This window comes from Tursiops truncatus, chromosome X, assembly GCF_011762595.2.
Source record: "Tursiops truncatus isolate mTurTru1 chromosome X, mTurTru1.mat.Y, whole genome shotgun sequence".
Taxonomy (NCBI): Eukaryota; Metazoa; Chordata; class Mammalia; order Artiodactyla; family Delphinidae; genus Tursiops; species Tursiops truncatus.
The window spans coordinates 25,121,157-25,136,948 of NC_047055.1; the positions used below are offsets into that span (position 1 = coordinate 25,121,157).

Here is a 15,792-nt window from a genome sequence, read left to right on the forward strand (position 1 = left end):
TTATATTTCAGGGTACTTGGTCTGATCAGGAGAAATCCTTATTTATCATTCTATAGTTAAAAGATAGTCATTTGCTCCCTAAAAGATTCTGGCACATCAAAATGTTTATGTCCTAAATAAACAGTATGTCCTATCAGATAACCTTGGGCTGTTTACTGCAAGAAAGCAAGGAATAGGAACCATTATAAGTCTGCCTGGTGTTTGTCTGACAGTAAGCTTGAAAAACTTAACAGGAATGGATAGTGATTATTAGTCCCTTGAGCTGCCATATCATAGATGCCTCACAAATGATCCCTGCATCAAGATGGCAAAAAGCATCTTTTAGAAATTAGAGGAAAGGATATCAGAGATGGACTCTTTGGCCGTGCCACGTGGCTTGTGGGATCTTAGTTCCCTGACCAGGGATTGAACCTGGGCCCTCGGCAGTGAAGGCGTAGAGTCCTAACCACCGGACCGCCAGGGAATTCCCAAAGATGGACTCCTTTGATTGCTGAACTAAACTATAAGCACCCTACTCTTCTGAATGCCCTTCAAAAAAGTAATAGCTAGGTGTTCTTTTCTTTCTTCTAAATTAGTGGTCAGCAAACCTTTTCTGTAAAGGATGAGATAGTAAATATCTTTTTCCTTTTGGGTCACATGGTTTTTGTTGCAGCTACTCACTTTTGCCATTGTAGTGTGAGAGCAGCCATGGACAACATGTAAATAAATGAGTGAGTCTGTGTTCCAGCACAACTTTATTTACAAACATCGAATATATTTGACCCATAGGCCATGGTATGCTGATCGCTGCTCTAAATCAGAAGTTCTGGCTAAAAATTAGTCATGGAGCTAGCTTACTTGTGTGTGTTTGTTTGTTTGTTTATTTATTTATTTAGCTGGCTGTGCTGGGTCTTAGTTGCGACACGTGGGATCGTTGCCACGTGCAGGATCTTTGTTGTTGTGTGTGGGATCTTCAGTTACGGCATGTGGGCTCTTAGTTGCAGCATGTGGGATCTAGTTCCCTGACCAGGGATCGAACCCGGGCCCCCTGCATTGGGACCGTGGTCTTATCCACTGGACCGTCAGGGAAATTCCGAGTTTGGTTTTAGAGACTGAAAATGGTTCTTCCTGGTTTTGGGTTTAGTGGTCCAGGATCTTTTTGGCCTTGGCTCTCTGATCCTTTCCTTCTCACCCAGAATCAGAGCCCTCTTCACCAAACCTCAGGACCTTCATTTGTTGCCTGGTGTCCAAGATTGTAGATTTGGCTGGAGATGGGGAAGGGTGGGGTGAGAATCTCTCCTCCTTCAGTCTCACAAGTCCTCTTGGTTGCTTGTTAAGTGACCAGAGAAACATTAAAGACAAAATAAAATCCCCAGTCAAATGATTTTATTCTTTGGTAGATTATGGGACATTTAATCACTTTGACTACATTATCTTGAGTGTACTTAGTATTTTGTCGTTGGATCAGTATGGATATAAGAGCCATTAAGCCTTGAAGCGTCTTATCTTTTAGTCAACTCTCTCCTATCCCTTGGAAAGGGAAACCAGTTGACTGCTTCCTTTCCCTAAGGTTTTGCTTTATTGGAGTTTCTTTACTACACACTAGTTATGAAGAAGTTGTTTATCTCTACTATGAAAAAGAAGACAGCGATTGGTGTTCTCAAGCGTAGTTGTTTTTACAATTATACTTTTATTTTGTTGGGTGCATCTTGGCTCTCTGGTTCTTGCCTTGAGATGTGCAGTTTTTTGCAAATACTATTTCTTAGAAATAGTCTAGCATAAGTTATTAGTCTGTTTTAGTCCATTCAGGCTTCTGTAACAAAATACCACAGACTGGGGGGCTTATAAACAACAGAAACGTACTTCTCACGGTTTTGGGGGCTGGAAGTCCAAGATCAGAGTGCCAGAATGGTTGGGTTCTCATGAGGGCCCTCTTCCGGGTTGCAGACCGCTAACTTGTTGTATCCTCACATGGTAAAAGGGGCAACGGAGCTCTCTTTTTAAAGGGCATTAATCTGATTCATGAGACTATGCTCTTATGACCTATTCACCTTCCAAAGGCCCCACTTCCTAATACCATCACATTGGGCATTAGAATTTCAACATATGAATTTTGGGGGTACAAAAAACATTGAGACCATGGTATAGCCTGTTTCTAAAGTAATTCTACATGCCATAGCCAGATCATGTCCTTTTGTTCAAAACATGGTTTTTCTTTGTCTTGTAAGGTTTATTCTGTCAGGAACATGATGGTTGACGCTATCATTCTGTTTTCTTGTCTGAAATGTACAGGCTGGACATCTCTCCAAGTCATGTTTACAATATTACCTTGGCCTTTTTGTTCCTGTTAAGAATCTCAATTTGACCTATTCCTAAAAGAACCGTTGTCACTTTTATCATATTTTTGGCCTCTAGTTGCAATTACTTGCTCTAATATACTGGCCATCTTGTCCATCTTTGGGGAGCCTTCAGTTACTTTTCAATGCATTTTTTCAAAGATGTATCATCCAAAAGGTGTGAACTCTCCTCAAGGGTAGGGAAGGCATTTTATTAATCTCTGTATCACAAGCACCTGGCACTTAGTGGGTAGTTATTTAATGTTTATTTAAATGAAGGAATGAATCCATGGCCATTACAAGTCTACCATTTAAAAATGTTTCCGCTTCCGATATGGTTCCCTGTTTGTTCCTCAAAAGGCATGTGTGTGTGTATATTCCTTAATGTAGCTGGTGGTAGAGGTAGGGAGCTAGGCTTATGATCTGTCTCAAGGTCACATGACTGTTGATGCTTGGGCTGGATAAAAGCCTTTTTTAAGATGTTTGAGCACAAGAGTGTCTGTTCTACCACAGCTGCCATTAGAAAAAAATTATTTTGGACATTTCAAGCTTACTTATTGTTACTAAAATCTTGTATGTGAAATAGCTTAACTGTTATTTAGCAAATCTCTAAGGTTTCAAAAATGGTTTTCTAAGTCCTTGGTTTGGCTACTTTTTCCATATTATGTAGCATAGGTCATTCCAACTGATTGGACTAACTTATGGCACCTGAGACATATAATAGAAAATTCCTAAGCCAGTTTTTCTTTTGTGAAAGATACAAAGGTTATCTATTATAAATAAAAGTTGCATCCTTTTTGTGTAGGTTACTACCTTAAATTGCCTCTAGAAAGAAATTGGTAGTTAGTTGACTGTACAGATCACTGTTAAAATAGCCTTCATGGAATAATACTGTTTAAACAAAACGTAATGTCAATGGTTCATATTGTAGCACATTGAAAATACAAACTTTAAAGCAATGTGAATGAAACACATTTCCGTGTAACATGTTGCTGTTCTAGTCCTTATTCACAAGTTTTGTGGATGTAGCATAATGGGTAATTATAAGCCAGCCATTTTTTCAAAAGTGTATTCAGTGTATCTTTTGTCCTCTCTGACAGAGTAGAGCATTATTCATTTTTATTTAGTTGATTAAACTTTTATATTTAGTAAATATAGGAGCAGTTATAAGGTTGGAGAATTTGCTAGATCCTACTTCTATAATCTGTTGTCAGTGGCTTTTTTTCCCCAGCTTTATCTAGGCATAATTGATATACAATAAAATGTGCATGTTTGAAGTGTACAGTTTGAGTTTTAACACATGTATACACCTGTGAAAACATCACCACAATCTAGATAATTCACATTTCTATCACTCCCCCCCCCCAGTTTCCTCTTGCCCATTTGTATTTCATTCCCCCCCGTACTTCCTCTTTTCTCCTCCCCAGGTAATCAATGATCTGCTTTCTAAACTATAGATTAGTTTTCATTTTCTATAATTCTTTTATAAATGGAATCATATAGTGAGTTTTTTTGGGGGGGTCTGGCTTATTTCATTCAGCATAATTATTTTGTAATTCATCCATGTTGTTGCTTGTATTGGTAGTTCTTTCCTTGTTATTGTTGAGTAGTATTCCACTGTATATTCTACAAATATACTGTACTACAGTTTGTTTATCCATTCACATGTTGATGGCTATTTCAGTGTCCTATTATAAATAAAGCTGCTGTGAATATTTGTGTACAAGTCTTTGTATGGACATAGATATTTTTTCTCTTGAGGTAAATACCTAGGAATGAAATGGCTGGGTCATATGGTAGGTGTTAAGTTTAACTTTTAAGGAAACTGCCAATTTTACAAAGCAGTCGTACTGTTTTACATTTTTTATTTCCACCAGCAGCATTTAAAAATTCCAGTTGCTATTTTGGAGTCACTTGTACATTCATAAGCCATACTTTTTGGGGGTGCAAGGACAGGCAAAAATATTTAGACGTTTTCTTCCCAGAACTTTAGGTAAACATCTCTTTGGAGAATTTATGAAAGCCTGGAGCTCTTTTCAGTAAGAGATGATCACTGTGTTGTTCCTTTCTTTCCTTAGTATGAGAGAAATGGAAGAAAATATATTCTTAACTTTGCGTTTCATAAAAAGAGGAAAGAAATACTTCTTGTATTTGGAGAGTTTGGTTTTCTAAGTGATTGCTAAGATACTGCAAATTAGACATTAGTTTTATAGCATTTAATATACTTAAGTGTGGAGATAATAGAAGTAACTCTGGAAATCATTAATAGGATATATAAGAATTTTCTTTGAAAAATCCTCTAAGTCATCCATAAGGTGTATAGTGTTTAGACCTAACGTCTCTCCCTAAGTTAACACAGTTGTTCTTTTTCCTCCAGCATTAGAAGAAATCAGTGTTTATTTGCTTGCCCCAGATGAAGTGGTTAGCTTGCATTTAAGGGCTATGCCTAATGAAAAATACGTAATTAAAAATACTAGAATTCCATTCAACTTGATGCACAAGGCATGAGGGAACTGATATAAACTGAGGGAACAGCCGATTGATATGCTCACTCTGGGTCATAAGCATACATTATATTGAGAGGAATGGTGGGTGGAATTGACTATATCATTTAAATTCTCTCTTTTGTTTATTTTGCTGTGTGTAAATGGTTGCATTCTCAAATTAAATGCACGTATGATGTGACTGTGCTATAATATAATTATGGTAACAGCTGAAGCTGAATGCAAATAGAGGTAATAATGTATTAATAGTAGGGTGGCTGATAGGAATGTTTATTAAATTCATGTCTGTTGGCCCTTTTTAGCTTACCCTAGGAGATTAGCAAGGATAAGTAGCCATCGGTACCTATTAAGTGCTTCTTTCCTTTCCCTTTCCTGCTCTACCTAGATTGTTTTCTTCCTTCTCTGTTTGCTTGTGTTTTGTCCCCAACTCCTTGTATTCTCATCTTTTTAGTATTAGCAGTATACCTGTTTTCCTTTAGAATGCTGCCCAAAACTATGAATGTACAATTACGTTTTGTTGTATATGTAAGATAAATTAAAAAATGATTATAAAAATCGTGCTCTACTTTCATGAACCTGAACTTTTAACTCATTTGTCAACATTCCAAGCACTTCTGCATAAAACATAAAAAAACCTTTAGTTGCCTAACTTGTATTGTTTGATTTTCATATTTTGCTAAGAATTAAAAATGTGAATCTCTTTCACTAGCGTGAGTAATCAAGAACTGATGAGATGATGTGGCATAGAAGAAATTTCACTTGACTTAGTGTCACAGGTCCTGGGCTCCAGCCTAAGCCCTGTCATTAACCCACTTTGCAATCCTGGGCAAGTCATATTTCTCATCTGTAACATGTGGGGAGTAGCCGTGATGACCTTGAAAATTATGAAGATTTCCCTCTGGGGCAGGGGAAGCAAACTTGTAAAAGAAGTTGTTTTTAAAAACATTTTTATTTTATGTATGTTGTCCCTGAAGGTTAATGGCTTTTCTAGAGATTATGTATAATCACTTTTGAATTTGTGTATATCCATCTGTTGCAGGATGCTTTAATCTGGATCCCAATAGAGTTCTGGATGTCATTTTAGAAGTGTTTGAATGCAGGCCAGAACACGATGACTTCTTTATATCTTTATTAGAATCTTACATGAGTATGTGTGAACCGCAAACACTGTGTCATATTCTTGGGTTCAAATTCAAGTTTTACCAGGTAAAGAACAATATGTGTGTGTGTGTGTGTGTGTGTGTATGTATGTTAATTTTGTGATTTTATATGTAAAATTTAATTTGAATTTTATTTCTTAATGACTGGTTTTAGCTCAGCCATTCTAGCAGAGGGGATAGAAAAAACTACATTAGTGGTATGAATGATGTGATGTGAAAGCCTAGAAGAAAGCATAATACATTTTTGCCTTGAGAGAGATGGAGTCAGGGAAGACTTCACAGATAGAACCTTTTTTAAACCTGGTCCTTGAAGGATGAGTAGGAGTTTGTTGAGAGTTGTCTGTGCAGAAGTAACAAATAGTGTGTCAGTGAAGACGTGGCAGTGTGAATGTACGTAACATATTGAAGAAATGGTACATAGTCTCATGTGGCTGGATTGTAAGATGTGGGGAAGAGAAAGGATAGGAAGTGAGGTTGGAAAGGTTGGCATAACTTTAGATTGTCAAGGGCCTTGAACACTGTGTTGACTTAGAATTTTATTGTACAGGTAGTTACCATTGGAATTTTTTATGGATGTGAATAAATTCTTGAGGCATATCTTACATCATTTTTCACTTAAACCACCACAGTAGTTATCTTGCAAATCTATGCCTCTGATTATTTCTCTTTCAATCCACCTTTCATATTATTAACTACTGTTACATTCTGAAAGAGATCGAATTGACTCACTGTTTAAAAACCATTACCTGCAGGATGAAATTCAGACTTTTAAATGTGGCAGAAAAGGCTCTTCCCCATCTAGCCCCATTCTTTCTTTCTAGCCTCATCTTTAATGATTTTTTCCCTCAAACCTCATATTCTAGTCATATTCAGTTACTAGCCATTTCCTGAACTTAGGTGGGGGCATTGCTATGTATAGACCTCTGTTTACATGCAGTTCTTTATAACTAGAAAACTGTTCTTACCCACCCCCTCTCGCCTATCTTTTCTTCATCTTGTAAACTCTTATTTATTCTTTAAGATCACGTGCTACTTGTGCTATAAAGTTTTGGTGGGCACTTCACCCGTGCATAATTAGTCACTTCTTAAACTCTGTTCTCATAAAACTTGACACAGGCTTCTAGCACTTATCAGGTTATATTAGAATAAACCATGTCTGTCTCCTTTGCTAGGTTGTTAGTCATTTAGGATGGTCTATATTTTACTAATTTCTCTGGATTAATTTATTGCTTAGCCTATGGTAAATGTTCACTAATTACTACAAATGAGTTATCTATGTTTTAGGAAGATAACTCTCTTGATAGCATGGAGGATTTTAATGTAATAAGGCCTCTGTTGCCTTTTTGGTATAGCTTTCCTAATTTGTCTACCTGCCTGGGATATTCAACTAGTCAAGAAATACTCATTTATTGAGTTTTTAGGGTATGTTGTTGCTTTGCTAAGCATTGAGGATACTCTGGTGAAGAGTGTCTATTCCTGTCCTCTGGAGCTCAAGTTCAGGATAGTAAGACAGTTTTCTTTTAGGATTCTCAAATATATACCACCTACTGCCTTTGCTTATCTTCAGTTTTCCATTTCTCTGGAATGCTCCAGAAGAGAAATTAGATCAGAACTAAAAGCATATAGCTTTGTGATACCAAACAAGATGAATGGCAGGGTTTTGGGGCAAGAGCATTTCACCTTGGTTCAAAAATTAGTGATGGCAGATGTTCCTATTCCTACCAGTAGCCAGGGAGTCTGCTCTTAGTACAGAGAAAGAGAAGTTCAAGTGTTTCATCACATTTTAAGAGGCACCTTGATTGTTTTGGGTTTGAGAACATGAAGCCGACTGCTGAAGTGACAGGGTAGCTGAAATTTAACTTGGGCACGATTAATTAGAATATAGGTTAGGGCTTTGCAGACTGAGGTTTTCAGAGCATATTGCAGTGAATATGGATGACCTACTGCTTAATATCAAGTATTGTTAGTTGAATGTGAGTTTCAGAATTAAAAATTTTTACATGAAAATATTCCTCATAATGGTAACACTTTTTGAGCTGAATTAAAATATCCATGGGGGTTGACCAATGTTAGAATGATCCTTTTTTTAGTAGATAATGGGGCCTTTGTCTTATATAAGAAATACCCAGCCAAGAAACATTTGATTTAGAAGTGACCTATTATTGGAAAGAGTAACCCTTGTATTGCTCTGTATAACACCATTCCCTTATTTCTCTTGCCTGAGCTATCTTGTTTTGAGAATCTGCAGTCTTAAGGACCACTGCGGGCAGGGGAAGAAATGTCAGGGATTTTAGGTAATTTGTGGTCTTGGGAGGTAAAGTAGGAAAAGCCATGAAAATAAAAAACTGCTTAGGGCATGTAACCTGGGGAATTGGCTCCTAGGCGTGTGTGCTCACCCTGTGTATTGGTCCCTTGCCTAACTCCACTCCCCCCTCCCCATCACTATCTGAAAATGTTTACTCCCACTGACCATAACCCATGTTTTCACCAGTTGGAAATTATTTGGATTAACAGGCTTCTTTTAATTTTTTCCCTTAATGCTTAGGACTTCTAGGCAAAGGTAATTATTTCTGCTATGAAGTCAGTGAGAGTGATTTTAATTCTGGCTTCAACCTGGGGTCAGCTATACTGGATGTTTTGACTTGGAAGGGTGGTACAGATGTAAACAGTTTTAGGGCACATGACCAGTTTGGAAAATTGGGCAGGTATGTCTGTTTGATTCTCCTAACAGGGATCGCTACAATAGAGGGTTTAGGGACAGCATGAAGGTCAGCACAAAGGGCAGGAAGAAAGGACTAACTAGAAAGTATGAGGGTATTGAAAGACAAACTTGGCTGGAGTTGTCTTGCCACAGGAAAGAGGAAGGAGATGATGACTCTCACCCTTGATTTCTGGATTCAAAACACAGTAATAGTACCATGGTCAGGCACCATTATAACCCCACATTTATTCATTTAAGAAATATTGACTGAGTACCTCTTATGTGCCAGGTAGAGTGTTGTGGGTAGGAATCAGGAATTCAGTTTTGGGCATGTTAAGTTTGAGATACCTGTTAAAGATTTAGATATCCAAGTGGAGATGTTGAGTAAATAACTGGATATTTTTTTTATAAACTTATTTATTTGTTTATTTTAGTTTTGGCTGCATTGGGTCTTCGTTGCTGCGTGCTGGCTTTCTCTAGTTGCGGTGAGCGGGGGCTACTCTTCACTGTGGTGCGTGGGCTTCTCATTACGGTGGCTTCTCTTGTTGCGGAGCATGGGCTCTAGGCACACGGGCTTCAGTAGTTGTGGCTCGCGGGCTCTAGAGCACAGGCTCAGTAGTTGTGGCGCACAGGCTTAGTTGCTCCGCGGCATGTGGGATCTTCCCGGACCAGGGCTTGAACCCGTGTCCCCTGCATTGCAGGCAGATTCTTAACCACTGTGCCACCAGGGAAGTTCCAATAACTGGATATTTGGATCTGGTGTTCTAGAGAAAGGACTGGGCTAGAAATAGAAATGTGGGTGCCAAAAGCACATAGATGATATTTAAAGTTGTGATACTGGATGAAATCATCAAGTTGGATATAGAGACATAAGAGAACCAAGGGCTGAGCCTTGGGGCACTCTGATGTTAAAGGGCCTGGGAGAAGAGGAGGAACCAGCAAAGGAGGTATAGAAGGAACACATACATATAAGGAAAGAGGAAAACAAAAAGAATATAGCATCTTGGAAGCTAAATAGAAGAAGGAATGATCAATTCCGTTAAATATCTCTGATAGGTCATTTAAGATGAGGACTAAAAAATGGTCATTGGATTTATCAGCAGGGAGGTCAGAGCTAGCCATATTTGTAGAGTTTGGGTGGTGTTAAGAGAGAGAATGGGGAGAGTGGTATTGGAGACGATGAGAACAGACAACTCTGTAAAAGAGTTGCTACAAAGAGGCACAGACAAATGGGGTGATAGCTGGTAGAGGAAGTGAACTCAAGATTTTTTTTTTTGAAGATGGGAGAGAGAATACATTTATATGCTGATGGGAATGATTGCATAGAAAGGAAAACTGGTGATGTAGGAGAAAGAGGAGAGAATTATTGGATCAGTGTTCTTGAGTAGGGTAGAGAGAATGCAGTTTATGGCATAAGTGATGGATGGAGTTTAAATAGGAGCATAGAGTAATAACAGGTGGAAAGGCAGCGTATGTGGGTACAGTTGTTGGTAGGTGGGTAGATCTGATGGTGAGAATTTATAGAAGTCCTATTGATTGCTCCAGTTTTCGTGCTGAAATAGAAAGCAAGGTCATCAACTGAGAGAGAGGATGAGAAAGGAGGTATTGGAGCTTAGGAGAGAAAGTAGGAAATAGTTGTGTAAGAGAGTGGGAGAGTGAATGGACAAGAGAAATAGAGTATGATTGGCCAGCAGCATTAAGGACCCACTTAAGGGTGGATATGTGAAATTAGTACTTTGAGGAGTTGTAGCTATTGGTAATATTAAAGTTCAGGATATGGAGTGAATGGCTGAGGTAGGGTACAGGAGATCTTTGGAAGAGTGGGATTCAAGGAACTGAGAGACCAAGATGATGGAAGAATCACTAACGTGTATTTGAAAATCTCCAAAAATTAAGAAAGGAATAGAGTTGGAGAAAGTGAAAGTGAATCAGAAGCTAAGATCATTCATTGCTAAGTGAAGGGCAGTGACCCAGGAGTCCACAGATGACAACAATAGGACATAAGTAAAAGTGGCAGAGTAGAGAACTCCAGAGCTCTGTCCCTTCATGAAAACAACTAATGAACTGGCAAAAAACTGAATCGACTTTTACAGAACTCTGGAATTTAGTAAAAACATAAAACAACTAAGGAAAGGTTTGGTGAAGAAAGAAGCTGCTGTTTGGGGTAAGAGAGTACTGTGATATTTTAAATTGCCTGCCTACTATCCCTCACACCCAGATTGATGGTGGCTGTGAAGATAGAAGCCTGCACTCCTAGTACAGATTGCTAATGCCAGAGGATATAAAGAATTGTTTACAAAGAATTCAGCCTATCTGGCTGCTACCTGAAGGACTGGTGCAAGGGCCTGTCTTTTTTTTTGCCTGATTGGGAGCATTCCTAGGGCTGGGGTGGCTTTTTATTTTTATTTTTTTATTTTATTTTATTTTTTTTGCGGTATGCGGGTCTCTCACTGTTGTGGCCTCTCCCGTTGCGGAGCACAGGCTCCGGACACGCAGGCTCAGCGGCTATGGCTCACGGGCCCAGCTGCTCCGTGGCATGTGGGATCTTCCCGGACCGGGGCACGAACCCGTGTCCCCTGCATAGGCAGGCGGACTCTCAACCACTGCGCCACCAGGGAAGCCCTGGGGTGGCTTTTGCCAAAAACATTTGAAGACACAACTATTGGCTTTAGCAGTCTGGAGTAAGAGACAACAGTCAGACAAGCAATAGAGAGACTGAAAACCTGGGAAGGAAGAAGTTGGATAAGGAGATACACAGGGGAATAAGGGCTTTAGAAAAGTTCTGTATGTACCATGGAATCAGAAGAAAAAAAGGCCAAGCACATGCCCAGAACTGGATGCATGCTCAGAAAAGGGCTGAGAAGACCCTAAGCTTTTTCCTCTGGCTGGCCTTCAGGCTCTACACAAGCAGGAAGTGAAGACTAAGGCAGAATTGTAAATGGCCCAGCTAAGTGTTGAGGAGTGCCCTAACATAGAGCCAATGTGCAAAGACTGGAAGAGTATTTTTTTCTTTTTTCTCTTCAGGCCTTTAAGAAATGCAAAACACTAGCTGACCACTAAGCTAAAAAGAAACAGGTTTCAGTGGCCACACACAATAATAGTATAGACTTTACAAAATGAGTTTAGAGAAGTCACTAAACAAACAACAATAAACCACAGTAAGCAGCATCAACAAAGCCCATAGAGGGGGCAGAATCTGATTTTCAGAGTTGCCACACAGTATTCAAAATGTTCAGTTTTCTGCAAGAAATGATGAGTTACGCAAAGAAACAAAGTAAGGGTCATTCATAAGAAAAAGGAAATTAATAGAAACTGTCCCTGAGGAAGCCCAGGCAATGGACATACTAGATAAATAATTTAAATCAACAGTCCTAAATATGCTTATTATCTATAGGAAACCATGGGAAAAGAACTAAAGAAAACCAGGAAAGCACTGTCTCACCAGACAGAGAATATCAATAAAAAATACAGAAATTATTTTTAAAAAAAAGGAACCAAACAAATTCTGGAGCTAAAAGGTGTGATAACTGAAATGAAAATTCACTAGATGGGTACAACAGCAGATTTGAGAAGGCTGAAGAAACAATTAGACAACTTGATAAGTTAATTGAGGTTGAAAGGAGCAGAAACAGAAAAGAATGAAGAAAAATGAACAGAGACCTATAGGACACCATCAAGTGTACCAATACACTTGATGGTGTCCTATATGGGACACCATATGTGGGGAGTTCCCTGGCGGTTCAGTGGTTAGGACTTGGCACTTGGCACTATATGGGACACCATATGTGGGGAGTTCCCTGGCGGTTCAGTGGTTAGGACTTGGCACTTTCACTGCCATGGTCCTGGGTTCAGTCCCTGATTGGGGAACTAAGATCCTGCAAGCTGTGCAGGCGGCCAGAAAACCCCCCCCAAAAACGTGTACCAATATGTACATTATGGAGTCCCAGAGGCAGAGGAGAGGGAGAAAAGGACAGAAAGTGTATTTGAGAAAGTAATGGTCGGAACCTTCCCAAATTTGATGAAAAATATGAATCTACACATCTAAGAGACTCTAGGAACACCAAGAGGGATAAACTCACCAGAGACCACACTGAGACACATTATAGTCAAATGTTGAAAGACAAAGAGAATCTTGAAAGCAGCAAAACAGATGTGACCCATTGCATACAAGAGATCCTCAATGAGATTGACAGCTGATTTCTCTTCAGAAGGCAGTGGGATGGCATATATAAAATGCTGAAAGAATGAAACCAAGAATTCTATATCCAACAAAACTATCCCTCAAAAATGAGAGATTATGATATTCTGCGGTAAACAAAAGCTGGGGGAGTTCGTTGCTGGTAGACCTACTCTACAAGAAATGCTAAAGGGAGTCCTTTGGGCTGAAATGAAAGGACACTAAGCAGTAACTTGAAGTCATGTGAAGAAATAAAGAACACCGGTAAAGGAAACTTTATAGGTAAACTTTATATTTATATAGTAAATATAAAAGCCAGTATTACTGTATTTTTTGGTTTGTAACTCCTCCTTTTTACTTATATGATTTAAAAGACAAAGGAATAAAACAACAATTATAAATCTGATTGGCACACAATGTATAACACTATAAAAGGGGGAGGGATAGAGATTTATAGGTGCAGAGTTTTTGTATAATATTGAAGCTAAGTTTGGACTTCCCTGGTGGTCCAGTAGTTAAGATGCTGTGCTTCCAGTGCCGGGGAAGCGAGTTCGATCCTTGGTCAGGGAACTCAGATCCCACATGCCATGTGGCCAAAAAAAAAATGAAGCTAAATTGATACTAATTCAAAATAGGTTATTATAAGTTTAAAATGTTAATTGTAAGACTCAAGATAACCAACCACTAAGAAAATACTTTAAAAAATAAATAGAAGAGGAAAGGAGAAGGGAATCAAAATGGCACACTACAAAAAAAGACAGTAATGGAGGAAATGAGAAACAAAAAATAATATAAGACATATAGAAAACAAATAACAAAATGGTGGAAGTCCTTCTTTGTCACTAATTATTTAAATGTAAATGGGTTAAACTTTATAATTAAAAAGCAGAGTTTGGCAGAATGTATAAAAAAGCATGATCCAGACCCACCAAGGTCACGTGACTTTTCTGTACTGTTAAAATTCATTGTAATAAAATGAGAGGGAAAAAAAAAGCATGATTCAACTATATGTTATCTATAAGAAACTTACTTTAAGATCCAAAGATATAAATATGTTGAAAGCGAAAGTATGGAAATAGATACCCCGTGCAAATAGTATCCAGGAGAGAGCTGGGGTGGCTATATAGACTTTAAGACAAAATTTTTTATAATAGATAACAAAAGGCATTATGTATTGATAAAAGGGTCAACCTATCAAGAACGTAACACACAACAGTTAATAAATGTATATGCACCAAACAGAGCCTTAAAATATATGAAGCAAAGATTAACAGAATTGAAAGGAGAAATAGACAGTTCTACAATAACTGTTGGATATTTCCATACCTTACTCTCATTAATGGATAGAACAACTAGACAAAAGATCAATAAGGAAATAGAGGACTTGAACAACACTGTAAACCAGTTAGACTTAACAGACATATATAGAACACTCCACCCAACAACAATAGATTACACATTCTTCCTGAGTACACATGGAACATCCTCCAGGATAGACCTTATATTAGACCACAAAACAAGTCTCAATACATTTGTAACATTGAAATCATACAAAATATCTTCTTTGACCACAGCAGAATGAAACTAGATCACAGATGAAACTAGATCACAGCAATAGTGAGGGATAGTGAGTGATAGGAAATTCAGAGCTGGCTGAGCTTTAGGGAGCATGGAGGGAGAATAGTCTGAAAACAACTATAAAAAGCAGAGATGATTCATACCCCATCTCCAGGCCTAGTAGTGTGAGGGGTCTGGGGAAAAGAGCCACCACTTGACTGGGTTACAGTGGGAGTGGTGTTCCTAGTGAGTCTAGTCTTTGTTCAAGTGTCAAGGTGAAGGGGGGAGGAGGGGTTTAGAGGATATATTTAGAGGAGAGGTTCAGGATATATGGGGTTTTGCTGAGGATGGATCATGAATTCCAGAGGATTCCATGGAAGTTTTTTAAGAAGGCTATGGATAGGTAGGATAGGACAGAACAGGGATTGTGCAGAGCAATATGAAGATCAGTTTACGGGAGTTGACATTTGTCCTGAGAGTCAGGGGCTTCTTGTGACTCATTTAAACAGAGATAATGGGAAAAATGAGAATATTCCTGGTGGATTCAAGTCAGGTAGTGAGCTTTTGTGGGTTTGCTTCAAAAGTGTGACCACCATTTGTTTTTAACGGGAAAATGTTTTGATACTAAATAACCGTTTAAAAAACATTTAGAATCAAACTATTGCTAAGTTGAAGACTTATCTGTCTTAAAAATTACAGTGAAACAATGCCTTTTTTATATGATATCTATTAGTTTCGTTAGCTTCATATATTATGTACATAACACCTATCACAATTGTGGGGGGCGCTTACTTACAAAGATCTCATTTTCAGTGTTGAGTAGAAGCAGAACATAGTGTATTGTCACTGTTTGCTTTTTATTTGCATTTTGCCATTTAATAATTGCTAGTTGTCCTCACGTCATTCTTCTATTCATCTGACCCCAAGCAGTTTAAAAATTAGGAAAAAGTTTTCTTGATAGCATTCAAAGATCCTTCTGTTTCTCCGTAGGGTCCATAGGGCTGACCTGGAATTGACCATTCCTTGTTTAAAATGTTGAATTATTCATGTGTATTAAGTATAGACACCTGTTTTGAAGGGGAAGTCAGCTGGCAAGCAGATATACTTAGCATAAACCCCAAGAAATAAAAGAATAGGAAGAAAAGTATAAAGCAGACACAGATGGTTCCGTACTTCCAGATTTGTCAGTCTTGTCTATCTGCATCTCCACTGAGAAGTACTTGAAAAACCAAGTTAAGAAAACACACATATAAACAGAAACCCAAAATAGATATTATGCAGTATAAAATCTCATTCTGTTCAAGTTTCAGATTTTATTCAAATATCAGCATGTATTGTAAAATGTGTCCATTTTTGAAACTGCTTTCCTTGTGTTCAT

General features: G+C 38.3%; 1 protein-coding gene across 12 annotated transcripts in view; it reads left to right on the plus strand.

Moving 5' to 3' along the window:
- Positions 1-15,792, plus strand: part of THOC2 (THO complex subunit 2) — a 103,701-nt gene that overhangs the window by 29,381 nt on the left and 58,528 nt on the right. For 7 of the 12 annotated variants that reach the window (XM_033850014.2, XM_073799097.1, XM_073799098.1 and 4 more), the window contains exons 8-9: positions 5,859-6,025; positions 9,115-9,165. In XM_033850014.2, coding sequence (XP_033705905.1) covers positions 5,859-6,025; positions 9,115-9,165 — 218 coding nt within the window. Of the gene's footprint in view, positions 1-5,858; positions 6,026-9,114; positions 9,166-9,345; positions 13,140-15,792 lie in introns of those variants that run through there. The other 5 variants (XM_019949475.3, XM_019949477.3, XM_019949479.3 and 2 more) reach the window with 2 other exon arrangements.